At 38.2% G+C, this 19,915-nt stretch overlaps 1 protein-coding gene across 2 annotated transcripts in view; it reads right to left on the reverse strand.

The window, feature by feature from the left end:
• The window catches only part of LOC127096721 (F-box/kelch-repeat protein At3g23880), a 76,566-nt gene extending 72,615 nt beyond the window's left edge, over positions 1-3,951 (reverse strand). Inside the window, exons 1-2 of one of the 2 annotated variants that reach the window (XM_051035273.1) lie at positions 3,546-3,951; positions 2,242-2,424 (exon numbers count right to left, since the gene is read on the reverse strand). In XM_051035273.1, coding sequence (XP_050891230.1) covers positions 2,399-2,424; positions 3,546-3,909 — 390 coding nt within the window. In that variant the 5' untranslated portion in view covers positions 3,910-3,951 and the 3' untranslated portion in view covers positions 2,242-2,398. Of the gene's footprint in view, positions 1-2,241; positions 2,425-3,545 lie in introns of those variants that run through there. The other variant, XM_051035272.1, reaches the window with a different exon arrangement.
• Positions 3,952-19,915: the final 15,964 nt, after the last annotated feature.

The following is a 19,915-nucleotide window of genomic DNA, read 5'->3' on the forward strand; positions in this document are numbered from 1 at the left end:
TATGGATTCCAATACACTTTCAACTTTCGGTTTCGAATTATACTTCTTCACTAACTTGTTACCAAATCCCCCAATTCTGTGACTTTGGTCACTTCATTCTATTCATCTCCATGATGAATTCATATTCTACCTTCATTCACTCCACGTGATATACCTATTCTTTGAGCCAAATATGTTATATATTTATGCTTCATCTTATACCTCCTTGTGAACCAATAGTTGTTTGGCTTGTATCCCAAACACCTAATTCCTCTCTTTTCCGGTTGTTCCAATACAGTGATATTGTGTTGTAGGCTCTCACTTGTTGGTTTATACCACTTTACTCTTGGGTTCATCTTTTCACCCTTGTTGGAGTTCAAAACACAATTCTTTGGTTCAGAACGTACTTTGATCACAATTCTTTTCATCTCCCACCTCTAGTTCCTTGAACTATGAAGCTCTGAATTCCTCACTGCATATCACAAACAAGTTATTTGTTTACATGTGGGGGTACAACTATTTTATGGAGATCGGTGAAACAAATCATAACGGTAACATCATCTAATCACATAGAACTTTTAGCATTACATAAGGCAAGTCGAGAATTCTTTGGTTAAGATCCTTAATTCAACACATACAAAATACTTGTGGTTTATCTTCTAAAAAATTAAATACAACGACCATAATTGAAGATAATATCGCATGCATCGGACAAAACACATTTCTCCAAAAGTTCTTTTTTACTCATGATCTTCAAAAGAGTGGTGATATAAGCATACAACAAACTTGATTATGTGATAATCTTGCAGATCTTTTCACAAAGTCACTCAGAAGTATGATTTTTAATCAACTAGTACAAAAGATTGGTCTTCATCGAAGAAATGATCGTTCATCTAAGGGGGAGAAATGAAAGGATATGGTACTCTTTTTCTTTCACTAGATTTTTTTCCACTGGGTTTTTTTAGTAAGATTTTAACGAGGCATATCCTCAATGGACATCCAAGGGGGAGTTTTATGAATAAAGATAAAAGTGGATGTTCATCCTTATTCTTCTTTTCATCTTCATATTCCCTATTAATAATTGTGATTTTCCATCTCTCTTAGATCCTATAAATAAGATCCACATTGCAATATAAATGGTACTTTTGAAGAAGATAATATAATATAACTTTCTCTCTTATCTTCATCTCTTTGATATATATATATATATATATATATATATATATATATATATATATATATATATATATATATATATATATATATATATATATATATATATATATATATATATATATATATATATATCTATATCTGTGTGTGTGTGTGTGCGGGGGCGCGCACGTGTGAGGATCAATTTATTTTTAATTCTTAAAATATCAATCTAACCCTTAAATTAGATTCAATTTAGATTAGATTTAATTGAATGATTAATTAAGTAAAATGTTAATTTAACCCTTAAATTATATTCAATTTAAAAAGTGATGATATAAACACATGGGCCATTTGTTTTGGAAAATACAATAGTAAATATGGAAACTCATGGATATGATTTGGTCATTCATTTCCTTTTCCAAAAACATGGGTGTCATCTCTTAAATTATAATGTTTGACGTATTAGTGTCTTTGACCCTTTAACTGTCATGTGTCAGTGCTTTTGACATTTTAACTATCACGTGTCAGTGACTCTATTATGATATGTATATAATATTCCAATTGTCTCAAAATAATTATCATAATTGATAATTTTATACGAATTAAAAAAAATAATAAATAAAAGAGAGAAAATAATATTTTTACCAAACTATCATTGTTTATTATTAATGTATTTGAATTATCATAAATATAGAATGAGAGAATAATAAATTAAAAATATTAATTAGAGAGCATAATTATAATTGTAACATAAACACTAAAATTATATTGAAAACTAAAATGCAATATTGTATAGAGAAAATTATTTTAAAATAGATGGAGTATAATTATATCAAAAGAGAAGTTAAAGAATGGAAGCTATCTCAAATAACTAGATTTGATGATCTGAACATACTAAGATAAATATTATTGTCCAATTTTTGAAAAAGCTATCAGGCTCAATCACTTATGATGTAAATGCTTAATTGGAGTGATTTGGCTATTTTCTTTTCAACTAAACATTCAACATCTTTTTCCTTTCTCTGAAATGTATAGCATCAGAAAGCTCTAATGACTCCCTTCTATTAGTATTTGCATTTGTAAGAAATAAAATAAAGAGCCAACCAAACTATGTTTTATCAATCAAAAGCTCAACAGTCACCCTGTTTCCTTTTGGCCCTATATAACAAACTGAAATTAATACATAATTTCTTCATATAATGAATAACCATGATCAATATCACCTACATCCTTGCTTGCTAGATTATAATCAATGATTGCTATTTTAACTGACATTGATCCATCCATTTGCTGTCAATAACATTGAGAATAGTAGGATAAGTATTAAGAGAAAATTATAATTTATGGTGGAAGATTATATAAATTGTAATGAGAGACGACAAAACCGACATAAATGAAAAATAACACATCAATTTCTCAAAGTGGCATAGTCCATACACCATAAGTTAATCAAAAGTAAGCCATGAAGTCACTACTAATCAAAGTAGGCATAAAAACAAGAAAATTAGTTAACTTATAGGCTGCACTTGAGAAATTAGTTAACTTATAGGCTGCACTTGAGTCTCTAAAAGAGGTGACGTAGCACAAGATTTAGAAAGGTGATATCAAACTCTCAACGTAGACTTGAAGTACCGTATCGAGAGGGAGACGGATGTTGTTTTGAAATTCAGGAAAACTATAAGTATTATTTATGGAATCATAAACAAGCACCCTATGATTTCGTATCCCAATCATAAGAGTCTCCATGAGCACTTGGTCATCCTCTGAAATATATAATACCTTAGGTATGCGAAAAAAACCCCATGATTCCAAGTAAGGAACAGTAAATAATTTAGTCCAAGACTTTTGATTAGCAAATTCTTTCATAATCCAAATGTCAGCAAACGAGGCCCCACTTAAAAGATAGGACAAACAACCCCTCAATGTCCCTAACCTAACAAAACATGAAGCTGTAAAATGCAAATTAGAGACGGGTAGTGAAAGCTTTTGATAGGAGCCTTTCTCCAAATCAAGAGAAACAATGAAGCCTGATACCGACCGCTTTTGATAGGAGCCTTTCTCCAAATCAAGAGAAACAATGAAGGCTGATACCAACCAATTAACAGAGTCACTCACAAATATTCCCTCCCGGGGACCCTCAAATGTGAGTGATGAATCTTTGTTGAATAATAATTGGTGGGGACTTGGAAAGTCTTGAATCCTTGTCCAACAATGTGTACCCAAAATATGAACATAGACTTCTCTATTGGTGGCATGATGGGCATTAAGAGCTATAACCTTATAACTATGAATGAAACGGTCATAGAGTAATGTATATATCATTTCAACATTTCCTTGGTGTGGGAATTCCAAAAAAGGCAATGTTATGAATTTTCTAGTAGAAGGGTTACACAAAAGCACTGAAGAATTACCTATCATATAACATAGAATGCCGTCACAAGTGGAGACATTACCCCCTATAGATTCTCCTTTAAGATAGTAGCCGGACATAGTGGCTTCTTTGGAGCTGAAGATAGTCGAGATTGGGAAATGTAAATGAGGGAACTCGCGAGATTTTAGGATGAGATGGTGGCGGCCTTGGCATGAGCTTGACAACCGGAATTGCTTCTTGGCAAATTTAGAATCTTCAGAGATAAGGGAATTCCATGACTTGCTCACGCATCGGAGTTGAGTCAGTTGTTTCACGGAAAGTCTACAGAGGATTTCTGCAACCAGATCCAACGGAATATGCAGTGATGTTAGGGTTGGTTTAGGCCGCAGCATGTTTTTTGCCATTTGCTATCACCCCTCTTATCAAAATCCTAAGGAGAAGGCTACCCTTTTATAGATTTATTTAGGTTTAACGTTTTCTTACGGTAGGTTTTCTTAGTATCAAATTACTTTTTTTTAGTTAAGACCTACTTTGGTCCAACAACTCAAAAAAAAAACAAATTATTTAATGCTTACAAAATAAAGAAAAGGACTTAAAACAACAAAGAAATAAAAAATAAAAAATAAAATGTTAACCCAAACGGTATCTGAACATGTATACAAAATGACATATTTTATAAATATTTTTAAGCATGGAAATAATGACATACAATCCTTTTTCTTTTTTTAAATAATTCCTATTTTTTAAAAAAAAATTCAAATAATCAATTTTTTAAAGTATAAATCAAACTAACCATTTTTCAAATAAAAAATTTATCTTCTAAAAGATACATCACTCTTTGTGACGTATGTAATTATTTTTAGCCTAAGATGCAATTACCTGTGAAGCATCTCCTTTGTAATATCAATTGCAGTGGTCCATGCATGCAAACTTTAAGAATATGTTGTAGCACCTCAAATTTGCCCTTCTCATTCATGCATCCATTTTAGGTCATTTAACATTTCATATTGCATTTCAGCAAAGATCATCTGAATTAGGGGTTTGACTTCTGGTCAACTTTGGTCAACTGAAGCAGTCAGAGTAGGATTTCTCAAGGATTAAGATGCAATCTTGGTTTGAAGGTCTTATGGATGTTGTGTAGAGCTCTTGGGAGCTAGGGTTTCATTTTCAGAGGTCTTCCTTAAAGGATCAAGCTTAATGGACTCAGTATAGTTCAAATTCAACTGTGAAGTCAAAAGTCAATTGAAGGTCAAATGGCTAGGGAATGACTTGAGTTACTTTCAACATGTTCAAATGGGGTCTATTCATCATTCAAAGCGTTAATCTTGAAGGAGCAAAAGTCCGTTCCTGAGCTGTCATGCTCGCTAGGCGAGCAGAATGGTTCGCCTAGCGAGTCCGAAGAAAAGCCACCAGAGTCACCTGCGCCCAGAAGAAACTTCCTGAACTATCATGCTCGATAGGCGAGCAAATCCTTCACTAGGCGAAGCCCACGCTTTTAAAAAAAATATATAACAAATAATCATGGACTTGGATTGCCTTCATTTTGAGCCCACCAAGCCACAAAAATCAGAGTATAAACTCTAAAATTTCATTGGAACAAAACCCTAATTCGGGCAGCCTCCATACACACTGAAAAATTCACCTGCACAAAATCACCTCTATCAATTCCATCTCCCAAAAAACCCTAACATTGTTTTGCCAACCCAACCGTGCAATTAAATTTCAGTCAATCTCTCCAATCAGGTTTGCCCTATTTCCATTACTTTGTGCTTTCAATTTGAAATTTCTGAAGTATGAGGCATTATGGGTGAATTTGGGAGAGTGGGTATCATTAGGTTTTGCATGTGGGTTTAGATGTGCATAAATGTGTAGAACAATGCCTTGAATGTTTAATCACTTAGTTTCTGAAATGGGTACCATAGGATTTGGGGTTTCTGAAATCAGACTGATACCAAGGAAGAACCCAAAACCCGTAAGCATTCGCTAGCACCTCGCTAAGCGAACCTGTAGCGAAAGCTTCGCTAAGTCTTTGCTAAGCGAAGTAGTAGCGATCATGACAGTAGTTGGTTTTTTCTGTTTGCTCTCTAATTTGTTTTGTGTTTGTTGTGACATGTTTTCTATTGTATCCGTGCACTGTTTACCTGACGTTGTTCTTGTTGTGATTCTTCTGTTTGGTGCAACTCTTGATTGCACCTCATATTGTTATTCTAACTTGTTTGTTGAGTTTTGTGAGGGCTCACATGACTCTTGAAGAGATAGCTTGCTTGGTATTCCACTTTATTTGTGGGATACTGTTAGATGCCCAAAAGTGCTTATTTGAGCTATCAAATATGGGCATCTTTCACTCCATTTCCTTGCTAAAGTGTTCGAAACCACCTTTGTTTTGGATGAAATGCAATTCAATGATAAACGATCTTGGTACCTTTGATTTGTGTGTTATTGTGCAGGAAGTAGGCATGAAATAATGGAAAGTGAAGACACAAGAAATTTGGCAAAGGGATCAAATAAAACAAGCATTCATCAGCTTGCTCGCTAGGCGAGGGCTGTTGCGAAGGACTCGCTAGGCGAGCGTCCAGCGAGAGCCCAGCGAAAAGCTCCAGTAAAATGTCAATAAATTCGCTAGGCGAGCTGCTAGCGAAGGTGGTAGAGAACACGTCCAGTTTTGGTGAAAAGCGCAGCCAGCACTCGCTCGCTAGGCGAGCCATTAGCGAGCTCCCAGCGAACATTCCAGTAGCAAAACCTCTCAACCTCGCTGGAGCGAAGGTTGAAGCGTGGGATTCGCTAGGCGAAGGTTTTGTTCGCTAGGCGAACATGACAGTCTGGCAGAAGATATTTCCCTGCGCACAGGTGCCTCAGGTGCCTCATTTTGTTGCTCGCTAGGCGAACCATTCTGCTCGCCTAGCGAGCATGACAGCCCAGTAGCAGCTCTATAAGTAGCAAGGGCTACTTTTTGGACCCATACCTTATTTTTTCCATACTTTTGTACTTTTTCTAGATATTTTACAGCATTGCTCTAAGGATATTTTGGTGACCTAGAATCCATTTTTCTTCATCTCTTAACCATCTTTCACAAAAAGAAGGTGGATTCCCATCCAATCTCGATTATTCGACTCGGATGTTGATCAACCCTCTTTCGAAACTTGTTGACCAAGCTACCATGGAAATGAGTAGCTAAGTTCTCCATTTGTCAAGGTTAGATGTAGATGATCATTAGCTTTGTGTGTAAATGTAAGGATCTTCATTTGTAAACTCTTTAATGGTGAATATATGGTGAAAACTTTGTTCTTATTGAAAACTCTTTGTGTTGGTTTATGATCGAGAGATGTTTACCAACTCTTAACCTAGGTTTTCATCCAATCTTGTTTGTTAGCTAGAGATAGTAATGAATGATTTTGTTCACCATAGGGTTGAACCAAAAAGTTGTCATTTTGATAGATTGTGTTAGAGATAAACAATCGATCAAAATGGGAAAACTCACAATGTGTGTTAGAGATAAACACATTGGGAGGACTTTGTGAAATAGTTTATCATCTAAAGGAGTTTATAAATTTGTTGATCGAACATATACATGCAAAGTGATCGTCGAACCCTAACTTTGGCAATATTTCTCAAATATTAAAACCAAAACTTTTACCGCTTTTTATTACACTTTTATGCAAGATACCGTGACAAAATACCAAAACCCCATTGTTACCTTAAGTTAAGAATTAAAACAACTGTTGAACGGCTGCGATATCTCACAATCCCTGTGGAGACGATAACAAAAACCCGACACTTAAAATTACAACCAACAAAATGGCGCCGTTGCCGGGGATTGTGAATTGATATTGCGAGCATCGCAATAGTTGCTTAATTTTTAGCTTTTGAATTTTTGACTTGTGCTTGTAATTTGTTTGGTTTTGTGTGCAGCTTTCGTTTTATACGAGGTTAAATCCCTGTGGACGAACTTCTTTTTGATCCTGAGATCGAGAGGACCGCAAGGAGGCTCAATAGCAAAACGAGACGAAGGAGGCAACAAGCGAGACATCGTCAAGAGCAAGGAGAAAGTTCTTCTACCACATATCCACCACCATTCATACCTAACATGGAGCCACCACCACCACCGCCTATTTCTACTCCATGCATAAACAGTCCAAGAAACACTGCTCAGTTTGCCAACCACACTGGAAGGCAAGCTGAGATGAAAACGGGAACTCTCAATTTATTATATGGAAGTCCATTCACCGGAATGGACCATGAAGATCCCTTTGCTTTTCTCACAAAATTTTATGAGATAGCATTGGCGGCCGGAGTGGATCAGGCTCAAGAGCTCCCGTTGTTCAAGAGATTATTTCCCCATGCCTTACTCGGTAAAGCAAAAGATTGGTACTTAGACCAAACACCAGCCGTCATGACAGACTGGAACGTGTTAGAGGAGAAGTTCATCGAGAGATTTTTCTCTCATAACCGGTTCATGGAATCCAAGACGGCCATCTCAGTGTTTGCACAAGGAACCAATGAATCATTAAATGAGGCGTGGGAAAGATTCAAATCCATGCTTCGGAAATGTAAAGGGCGTGGATTTGATGAATTGACTCAAATCCATATTTTCAAAAGTGGACTTCAACCAAATTGTAAGACGTTGTTGGATGCTACCTCAGGTGGGTCTTTATTGTCGAAAAGTGCCGAAGAAGCTACAAACATCATAAGTCGAATGGCTCTAAATGATCTTCAGAGTCAAAGTAGAGGTAGCTCTTTGAAGAAGTCGGGGGTACTTGAACTTGGGACGAATGATGCCATCCTTGCCCAAAACAAGCTCATCTCACAACAAGTGGAACTCTTAACGCAACAAATAAAAGAGTTAAGAGAACCTTCTAAAGCTAAACAAATTGCTTGTTGTGAGCTTTGCAAAGGTGAGCATGACACCGGATTCTGTCCACCTCCTGGTTTCGAAGAAGTAAACTACATGGAAAACCAACGGGACTATCATCCGAGACAACAACAACAACAACCTTATCAACCACACCCTCAAAATCAACAACAAAATTTCCAAGGGAATCAAGGGTTCCAACCTAGGAGTAACTATTACCATAATCAAGGTTATGGAGGTGATTCTTCTAGCCGTCAAAACCCTCCCCAAAATCCTTATCAACCTCAACAACCGCCGGTCGTAACTTCTAAGTTGGAAGAGACATTGACACAACTCATGCAAATGTCAATGGCTAATCAAAAAAGTAACGACGCGGCTATAAAAAATCTCGAGACTCAAGTTGGGCAACTTGCTAAGCAACTCGCGGAACAACAAACCGGTCCTTCCTTTTCGGCAAACACGCAAACAAATCCTAAGGAGCATTGTAAGGCGATCACAACGAGAAGTGGGAAGGAGTTGATGAGTGAGAATAAAAAAAGAGTTGAGAGTGAACAAAGAGAGAAAAAGAAAGAAAATGAGGAGGAAATATTGGAGGATAATATTGATGGTAAAGTGGGGGAGTGGAGTGAGAAGGAAGAAGTTGAAAAGAATGAAAATAATGGTGAAGTTGAAAAGAAAAAAAGTGTGGAGATTGAGAAGAATACGAGTGATGAAGTAATGGGGGAGGAAGTGAAAAAGCCTAGATGGAGGAGTTCTAGAGTTGCAAAGGGAAAGGAGGTAGTGAGCACTACTCCAATCCAAAACCTCTCTTATCCTCATGCTCCGTCCAAAAGGGAGAATGAACGGCACTACGCCTGGTTCATAGATATTTTTAAACAATTGCAAATCAACATTCCGTTTGCCGAAGCCTTGGAGCAAATGCCCAAGTATGCCAAATTTATGAAGGACATACTTACAAAAAAGCGGAGGTATACGGAACTGGAGACCATCGTCCTCGATGCAAGCTGTAGTGCAATTATTCAAAGGACGCTTCCTAAAAAAGAGGTTGATCCGGGAAGAGTTACGTTGCCGGTTAAAATTGGTGATATCTATGTTGGGAAAGGACTCATTGATTTGGGGTCAAGCATTAATCTTATACCTTTGTCAATTATAAAGAGGCTTGGCAACATTGAAATTAAGTCCATCCGAATGACGTTGCAATTGGCGGATAAGTCGACTACCCATCCTCATGGCGTAGCCCAAGATGTGTTGGTTAAAGTCGACAAATTCTTTTTCCCGGTCGATTTTATTGTTATTGATATGGAGGAAGATGATGATGCTCCGCTCATCTTGGGCCGACCGTTCATGAAAACCGCGCGAATGATGATAGACGTTGATGACGGTTTAATGAAGGTGAGAGTCCAAAATGAGGAAGTAACATTCGATCTATTCGAAGCAATGAAGCATTCTAAAGATAGAAATGATAGCTTTCGCATCGATGTGATCGAAGAAGCAGTTTTGGAGGTTTCTAAGCATGTTCATGAGATATCTCCTATGGAGTTAGCTCTTGATGACTCATTGGAGGTTTTCACCGTTGAAGAAGAGCAAGCTCTTGAGGAATGCTTAAAGGAACTTGATAGTCTAGACGAACTACAACCGTGGGAAGTTGAGGAAGAAGATTTGAAGAAGGAGGTTACTGACGAAAAAGCGCCTATTGAATTGAAAATACTACCTTCTACTTTGAAATGTGTATTCCTAGATGAGACCGAGGCAAAGGCGGTCATCATAAGCAACCTTTTTACAAATGATGAAGAAGCCCGCTTGATCCATGTGCTAAAAACAAATCATGAAACCATGGGTTGGACTCTTTCCGATCTAAAAGGAATTAGCCCTTCCTATTGCATGCACAAGATCTTGATGGAAGAGGATTTTAAGCCGGTAGCTCAACCTCAACGCCGCTTAAATCCTACCATGAAGAAGGTTGTTCGAAAGGAAGTTGTAAAGCTGTTGGATGCGGGAATGATTTACCCGATCTCGGATAGTCCATGGGTTAGTCCCGTGCATGTGGTTCCGAAAAAGGTGGAATTACCGTGATCCGGAATGACAAGGATGAATTGATCCCTACTAAAGTTGCAACGGGGTGGCGAATGTGTATTGATTATAGGCGGTTGAATACCGCAACTTGAAAGGACCATTTTCCACTCCCGTTCATGGATCAAATGCTCGAAAGACTCTCGGGCCAACAATACTATTGTTTCTTGGATGGCTATTCCGGGTATAACCAAATTGCGGTTGACCCGGCCGATCATGAAAAGACGGCTTTCACATGTCCGTTTGGAGTGTTCGCATACCGAAAAATGCCCTTTGGGTTGTGCAATGCACTGGCGACTTTCCAACGATGTGTGCAAGCCATTTTTGCCGACCTTATTGAGAAAACAATGGAAGTCTTCATGGATGACTTCTCGGTATTTGGTGGGTCCTTTAGTCTATGCTTGGCAAACTTGAAAATTGTGCTTGAAAGATGTGTGAAGACCAATCTAGTGCTTAATTGGGAGAAGTGTCACTTCATGGTGACCAAGGGGATCGTGCTAGGCCATAAAGTCTCTTCAAGAGGGCTTGAAGTTGATCGAGCTAAGGTTGAAGTGATTGAAAAGTTACCTCCTCCGGTGAATGTGAAGGGAATCCGAAGCTTTTTGGGGCACGTCGGGTTCTATCGGCGCTTTATCAAGGACTTCTCAAAGGTGGCTAAGCCTTTGAGCAATTTGCTAGCTAAGGACCAGGTATTTGTCTTAACCGATGAATGTTTGCAAGCTTTTGAAACTTTAAAAGAAAAATTGGTTACCGCTCGGATTATAGTCGCTCCAAATTGGAATTTAAATTTTGAGCTAATGTGTGATGCTAGCGACTATGCAATTGGAGCGGTACTTGGCCAAAGAAAAGAAAAAAAATTTCATGCGATACATTACGCAAGTAAAGTTCTTAATGAGGCTCAAATTAACTATGCCACAACTGAAAAAGAATTACTTGCTATAGTGTATGCGCTTGAAAAGTTTAGATCTTATCTTATAGGGTCTAAAGTCGTAGTGTATACCGACCACGCGGCGATAAAATATTTGCTCACCAAACCGGATTCGAAGCAAAGGCTCATCCGTTGGATCCTCTTGTTGCAAGAATTTGATGTTGAAATCAAAGACAAGAAAGGATCGGAAAATTTGGTGGCGGATCATTTATCCCGCTTGGTGAATGTGGAGGTTACTGCGTCGGAAAAGGAAATCCGGGAAGAATTTCCTGATGAAAAACTGTTTAAAGTTCAAGTTAGGTCGTGGTTTGCAGACTTTGCGAACCACAAGGCTAGTGGTTTTGTGCCTCCCGACCTAACTTCGAACCAAAAAAGGAAGTTTCTTTCGGATGCCAAGTATTACGTATGGGATGACCCGTACTTGTTTAAGTTGGGTAGTGATAACCTTTTAAGGAGATGCGTCACTGGCGATGAAGCGCAGAGCATCCTTTGGCATTGTCACAACTCGCCTTACGGCGGACACTATAATGGGGTAAGAACGGCCACTAAAATCCTTCAGTCAGGATTTTATTGGCCCACTATTTTCAAAGACGCACATACCCATGCGCAAAGTTGTGATAGTTGCCAAAGAAGCGGTGGGATTGGTAAGAGAGATGAGATGCCTCTCCAAAACATCCAAGAGGTCGAAGTATTTGATTGTTGGGGCATTGATTTTGTAGGACCATTCCCACCCTCTTATGGTAACGAGTATATGCTTGTCGCAGTTGATTACGTTTCTAAGTGGGTTGAGGCGATTGCCTCACCTCGGGCGGATGCGAAAACGATAATAAATTTTTTGAAGAAAAACACATTTTCCCGTTTCGGAACTCCCCGAGTGTTGATAAGTGACGGAGGGTCACACTTTTGTAATGCACCGTTGGAAAGCATATTAAATTACGGTGTATCACATAGAGTGGCAACTCCGTATCACCCACAGGCTAATGGGCAAGCCGAGGTCTCTAATCGTGAGATTAAGAGAATTCTCAAAAAAACTGTGTCAAATTCGAAAAAAGAGTGGTCACAGAAATTGGATGAAGCGTTATGGGCATACCGTACCGCCTTTAAAGCTCCAATTGGCCTAACTCCTTTTCAATTGGTGTTTGGTAAAACTTGCCATTTGCCGGTTGAATTGGAGCACAAAGCCTTGTGGGCTCTGAAATTTTTAAATTTTGAAAATGATTTGGCCGGTGAGAAAAGGAAGGTGCAACTGCTTGAGTTGGAAGAGATGCGCAATGCCGCATACCACTCAAGCTGGTTGTACAAAGAGAAGGTAAAAAAATACCATGACAAAAAGCTCCGAAAGAAAGAATTTGTGCCCGGACAATTGGTCCTCTTGTTCAATTCCAGGTTGAAGTTATTCCCCGGAAAGTTGAAATCAAAATGGTCCGGGCCATTTCGGGTCAAAGAAGTTAAGGAGTACGGAGCTATTGTCATTGAGGACCTGGAAAAGAAGGACACTTGGACCGTTAATGGCCAACGTTTGAAGATTTATCTTGGCGGTCATGTGGATCGCGAGAGTTGTGCTATTCCCTTGGATGCTCCTCAGTGAGCGTCGAACCGTCGAGCTTAGCCGACGTTAAACAAGCCCTTGTTGGGAGGCACCCCAACATTGTAAGTATTTACTGTTTTCCTGTTCTGTTGTAGTGGGTTCCTAATTGTTATGACCTTGCTGAATGTACTTGGAATGCTGCCTTTGAAAAGGCAAATGCTGTCATGCTCGCTTGATGCTCGCTAGGCGAAGCAGTAGCGAGCTAATTCACTAGCTGCTCCCTAGGCGAGGCAGCAGCGAGCGCTGCGTGACAACACTTATTTAAAACTCAGCAGGCCATGTATTTTGGGCCCAAAAACTTATTTCCTTTTTACAAACTCTGCTGAGGCATTTGCACGAACACTCACCTCACTCTCTCATTTTCATCTCTCTCACAAACACTCAAACCCTAAATTGGAGGATTGTGAACTTCACTGCATTTCATATCCAATCACTCTATTTTGCTAAGGTTTGCCCTAATACCATCTCTGTATGTGTAAGCTTTGTTTATTTCTGATTTGAATGACATTTAGGATGAAGTTGTTGGTGTAAGACCCCAATTTTGTCCCTAAGATCCCTCATGGCCCATATCATATCATAGCCTCAAGGATCATTGCATACCCTAGCTTCCCTCCTAGTGGGTAGGATACCTTGTGAGTGTGGTTCTTGATCACCAAGCATGTATTGCATTTGTATGCCATTGCTTTTCATATGTTTACTGACCAAAAGTACAAAAATATTGCCATCTAACCATGTTTCTTGCAGCTGAAGCAATCATCAGTCAAACAGTCAAAATCAGCCATTGAGCTAGATGGTGACCATTCTTGAAGAATTTGGGCACCATAATCATTCATCAAGAGTTCATGTGACTTGTGATATCATTTTGAATCAAGATCTCAGGTGAAAGAGGCTTGGAATTCATCAGAACATGGCCCAGTCAACCAAAACCCTAGAAAGGTCAACTGTGGTCAACTGTGCATTTAATCAGTGATTGGAAGGTGTGAGATGGTTGGAAATGTCTCATTCATGTCCATGTAAGCCTCATTTGGCATTTCAAAGATCAAGGTTGAAGGATTTGAAGTCAGACAAAAAGTTGCCAAAAATGGAAATGACCTGTAATTCTCACCTGCCCAAAATGGAAAGTTTTTCTCTTCAAAATTACATCATGAACCAAGCTTCAAATCAAAATTTGTCCAACATGAAAGTTGAAGATCTTGATCTCACTATTCCAAAAAGTCCAAGAACTTGAAATTCCCATGTGTGGTTGACAAGATATGGTCATATCAATTTCAGAAAATGCCTAAATTCAAAGTGGCATAACTTTCACATGGAATGGCCAAATTGGATGGTTCTTCTTTGAGCAAACCACATTTGATATGTACTTTCATAATCCATCATCACATTTTGCCAAAAACCTGGTCATTTTTTAAGTGAACCAATTAAAATGCAAGGGCAAAATGGTCCAACTTTCAAAGTACAAGGAATTTTGGCATGTGACCAATTCCAATAGCTTCCAAATGAGATTTGTGACTTGTTCAAATTGAAAAATCACTGTTACATTGCTTCTAACCATCCAAGGGCAAAAAGGCCAAAATGCTTAAATGTGCACATTTGCTAATTATCAAAAAATTTGCTAATCATGATTATGAGCTGGATTAACATGAAGTATATAAGATTAATTCTAACAGAAACTCAGGGTCCATAACCACTTTTTCAGATCAAAGCAAAAAATTCTAGAATTCTCTCAATTTTCTCCACTTTTCACACAAACTTTTTTTCATCAATTCACCAAGAATCCATCAATCTTTGTGCAATTTTTTGTTGTATTCATCATTTGCAGGTACTTTTGGAGTTCTGTTCGTGGTAATTGGAAGAGAAAACCGTGCAAATACCAACTGTTGTAAAGCTTGTTCATCAATGGCAGCTGGAAGAATCGTCATGATCGTGCACTCTTGAGCTTGCCAATCACCACCAGCCACCTCCTACAGCATATTACATCATCTGTTTCGCACAAATCGGAGCTGAATCGCGTGAAATCCAACCGTTACCATCACTAAGGTCAGATCTCGATTCTCACCGTACTTAAAATCGCGATATGGCTTTTGTAGAGCGTACAACGTAGAGTAGTTTGCAATTCGAATCGTGCTAAATCATCGAGTATTCATGGAGAAATCTTGAATTAAAGATTGCATACCAAAACTTCTTTCGATTAGATCTTTTTGTACGTTAATCTTTGGACATTTTCGTTGCCATAACTGTGATCTATGTGGAGAGACGAAGAAAACGGTATAAGGCTCGTGCGATTTGGTGAAGAAATGGCCATGACCGAAGCTGGCGATGAAGAACACGGTGTTGTTCTTGAATTCTGTACAGAAAACGCGATTCAATCCGCTCCAGCGCCGTAGCATTTCAAAATGCTGTTTCCCTCCAGTACCGTCCATTCACGCGATGACAACACATAAATGAAGCACCTGCGTTTTGACTCTGGCCTGGCATAATTACGGAAATGCCATTCGTGGCTTAATTAATTCAATTAATTCATAATTCCATTAAATAATTATTCAATAATACAACAAATCTTAAAAAATTCACATAAAATCCAATATTAGTCCAAATTAGGTGGCAATTTTTTTGTTAGATCCCAATTTGTCTCTAGATTTTTTTAGGCATAATAGTTCATGTTGTGCTTGGTAGAATTTTGGATTTGTATATTAATCTTTATCATGTGTGACATATGTGTACGTTTTACCATTTTAATCACCAAATAATCATGCTTCATCCAAAATTAATGAAATTTCATATGATGATTCTTGACACCTGCCTGGAGATTTTGATATATAATTTGTAATTTTTGGACCTCTGGTTTGTTAGATATGACATATTCTTTTTGAGTGTGACAATATGTGTCACACTATGCTATGCTGAGTTCATGAATTATTTTTCCATGCTTCCCCTAGGCCTATGGCCCTGATTTTTTGCATGAGATGACTTTCATATGTTAGGTTTCACCCTGAATTTTTGTGGATTTAATTGATCCATTTTCTAATTGATTTGGATTTTTGATTTCTGTTTAGCAATTTTGGATTGTTTTATGAGTGACAAATGTACATGTGTTGTTAAATGCTCATCCCTTATCCTATGAATATGAAATTTGATGGAGTGCTTCCTAACAAGTATAGCTTTGATTTGGCTTTGGTCCCACTCATTTCTAATTTGATATCACTGTTTTACCATTGATTGAAGTTGATACTCATTTGGTGACCCAATTTGGTTGTGTTTTTGCATGCCTTGACATGTTGATTTAATTCCCATAGTTCCTTTTATCCAAATGGCATGAAAATTGATATGTAGCTCATTGAATGTGCTCTGTTTAGAATAGAATTTTTGTGGAATTTATTGGGCTGTTTTGATATTTGTTTGGATGTAATCATTCTGGTTGCTCATATGTGGTTCAACTTTGCTCACTTTGTCTTAATTTGTGCATAAAATGAAATTAGTACATAGTTTGGATATGAGACCAATTGGGATCTCTTCTTATTTGAATTATCTTGACATTGATTATGTTTCACTTGCTGTTTTACATTTTTTCCCTCCTTTGGACCCTAGGCTTGTCCTAGTGGTCTTGTTACTCATGTTTGAGTTTGACTTTGACTTTTCAGGTTAAGAAGCAAAGTGCTTAAAAGGAACTAATGCAAGTTGAATTGTTTCATTTGACTATTGTTGACTAACCTATTTGTTTTGTAGGGTACTTGGTTCACTTGAGATTTGTGCTATGCACGTATTGCATTATTGATTGTACATTGTTGTTGATTCTTATGTTGTTGTTTTGATATTAATGATTGGGATGCTGATTATATTTGATTGATTTCAGGTACCCTTAGTTGCTCAGTTCTCTTAAGAACTTGCTTTGCTTTGCTTAATAGCAATTTGCATTGAGGTAGACTCTCTTGTCTCCATGTAGTCTGGAAGACCTGGCTTGTTATTTAGCCAGGCAACTGTCTGAAGTCCTCCTTAAGAGGCGATGTTTGTGATTGTTTAAATTTATCCCCAAGCAGGTAAAGACCTCATATGAGGCAATTGGTGGATATAAGAGATATGTAGCCTATCTCCCACTATTCTGTGAGTCTTCTCCTTGCTCCCATTACATGGTTGTAGCATTGAGATCCTAACCCAAGATCTATCGAGTCAATAAAATGTGGAGAGAGTTCCATCTTTCTGAACTCCCACACCTTCTGATATTCAATACTCTCCCTGACCAGGGATAAGAGTGATGAGGCACACCCCTCATATCCTTTCATCTGCTTCACCTTAGCCCCTCAATGGCAAGGTTAAGAGCGCCATTCATCTATTCCAGTGGACTTTTTAAGTCAAACCCTTTGATTGAGCCTCCTTGTTTGGTTATAGTGGGTGCTAAATGACTTTGTTTGTTTGATTGATTGTTGCATTTGTACATGCTTACTTGCCATTGTGCATTCATCATTATTGATTGTTAATTCTTGTATGATCATTATTGTATACCCTTGTGGTTTGTTTGTTTGCCCATTGAGGACCATTGTAAGACCATGTTGATTGGCTTTTGCTCCCATGATATGGAAGGATAGAGTGTAAGACCTCATTGGTCACTCATATCTTCTTTGTTCTTGTTTGTTGTATGAGAGGATGCAATTGTAAGTCCCTGTGATGTGGCATTTGTATTCCTATGACCATACTTTGGAGGTTGGTTTAAGTCCAGATAGATTGGCATCCGACTTCCAAATTTTGTTTTGTTTTAGGAGGTTGGTATAAACCCAGTTATTGGTATCCGACATCCGATTTTGCTTTTGTGAGATTGGTATAAGACCATTGATGGCATCCGGTATCATTGTTTTACTTTAGGAGGTCGGTATAAACCCAGTTATTGGTATCCGACATCCGCTTTTTGCTTTGTGAGATTGGTATAAGACCATTGATGGCATCCGATATCATTGTTTATTTTTAGGAGGTTGGTGTAAACCCAGTCATTGGTATCCGACATCCGCTTTTGTTGTGAGATTGGTATAAGACCATTGATGGCATCCGGTATCACCTCATTTTGCTTACTTGCTTTGTTGCCTCACTCCTAAGGACACACTTGAATCATCTTCTATATGATTTCAAGAGGTGAACTTCTAGGAAGTTTTACACTTCATCCCCACCCTTTTTATTTCAAAACCCTTTTCACTTGTTAAATTTTAAAATTTGTAAACACATGTTGTGCAAACATTCTCACTCCTTTCCAAATTAGAAACTTGGACCCTAAGTCCTCGACTTTTCAAACTTCTTTTCATAACACTTCTTTGAATCAATCTAATCATACTTTGACCATCCTTTTGTGAATAATCATAATCCATTAACCCAACTCATTCAAATGATTTTGTGGCTTTGTCCATGCTTGCTAAGTTTTCATACATTAGCCATAGGTTTGATTTATCCTAGTTGGTTGATGTTAACCTCACCTATTTGTCCTTAGTTGATTGAATTGTAAGTCTTCCTCGCTTATTATAGGGTTAACCCCTCACTAGCGAGTGGAAGCTTTTCTCACATGGTGGACGTGTTGTTTCATAAGGTTGAGTTTTCTCCCGTGGATAACGTAAAACCTTAGTGCTATTGTTTTAAAATGAACTCACAAATACTTGGAAATTTTAGCCGAACTACGGCGTTTTGATCCTTACCTTTGATGGAAGGTACGTAGGCAACGGGTTCATCTGTTCGAACACAAAAATAATTAACTTGTACATTCTTTTCTCATCATCCCACTCATATTTGCACAATATGTCAAAACAAATAAACATTTTTTATACAACAAGTGTGAAAAGGGCTCCCTAGGAGTACCTAGGACGTGATGGGTGCCTAACACCTTCCCATTACGTAATTTACCCCTTATCCAGACTCTCTGATCTTTTTATTGGTTTTCTACGTGTAAAACTTCTTAGGTTTTTGTTCGCTTTTTAACCAGTCCTTAGGATAAATAAAAGTGCGGTGGCGACTCGAATTCATTGTATACATTGCTTATGATTTAATCAATAGATCATATAGTAACGAATACACCGCTACAGAAAAGTGGCGACTCCACTGGGGAATTGCTCCTTGGTGGTATTGCCTACTTTTCACCTTTGTGTGATATATTATTATTTGTTATTTGACATATTTTTGTACAATTTGGGATAACTGTATTGATTGTAATGTGTGAATTGCTTGATATACAATTGCTGTTTGCTTTGGTGATCTCTGTGAGATGAGTTCTATACCCAAACTCGAGTGCACTCTAGGATAGGAGAATGGCGTAGTCTTGTTGACTGGTGTGGAGTATTCCTTAGCCAGTTGACTTGCGAGTCCATTCACTTGGTGGAGGTCATGTTGGATTGATAATGTCACACAAGTCATTTGTGGTTAGGCATTATTCGTTCAATCATGTGCCTTAGAAGCCAAGGACCTTAGTTTACCAAACCCATCTTGGCCTATTTTTAGGACGTAGTGCGGAGGTCGTTCAGATGTAAGATCTGATGCGATTGTTACACGATACTACACTCATAAGAGTCTCTCTTGAGAATATTCTTGGAATACGAGTATTCGTTCCTCCGATAGTATCCGAGAGATGGGACGATGATTATGGGAACCTCTGGTAGAACATGTCTGGCAGGTTTAAACCCTAGTACACTCCCTTTGGGTGGTTCTTAACCAAGACTCCATGCTCGTGACTCTCAGCAAACCCGTGATTCGTGGTTGAGGCGTTCAAACATCGTTAATATCAATGGAACTTGGGTATTTATAAGGTGTAAAACCTGAATCTACCAAAATGGATGATTGATATTAAGGATGTTTGAACCGGTTCATGTACCGTTAATATCAATGGAACTTGGGTGTCGATAAGGTGAAAACCTAAATCCACCAAGATGGATGATTGATATTAGGGATACGATGAGCTTTCCCACGACCTTTGGTTGGTGTGCTTTGCTTGATCCTTGAGTGTGATTGTTG

Source organism: Lathyrus oleraceus, chromosome 6, assembly GCF_024323335.1.
Source record: "Lathyrus oleraceus cultivar Zhongwan6 chromosome 6, CAAS_Psat_ZW6_1.0, whole genome shotgun sequence".
Taxonomy (NCBI): domain Eukaryota; kingdom Viridiplantae; phylum Streptophyta; class Magnoliopsida; order Fabales; family Fabaceae; genus Lathyrus; species Lathyrus oleraceus.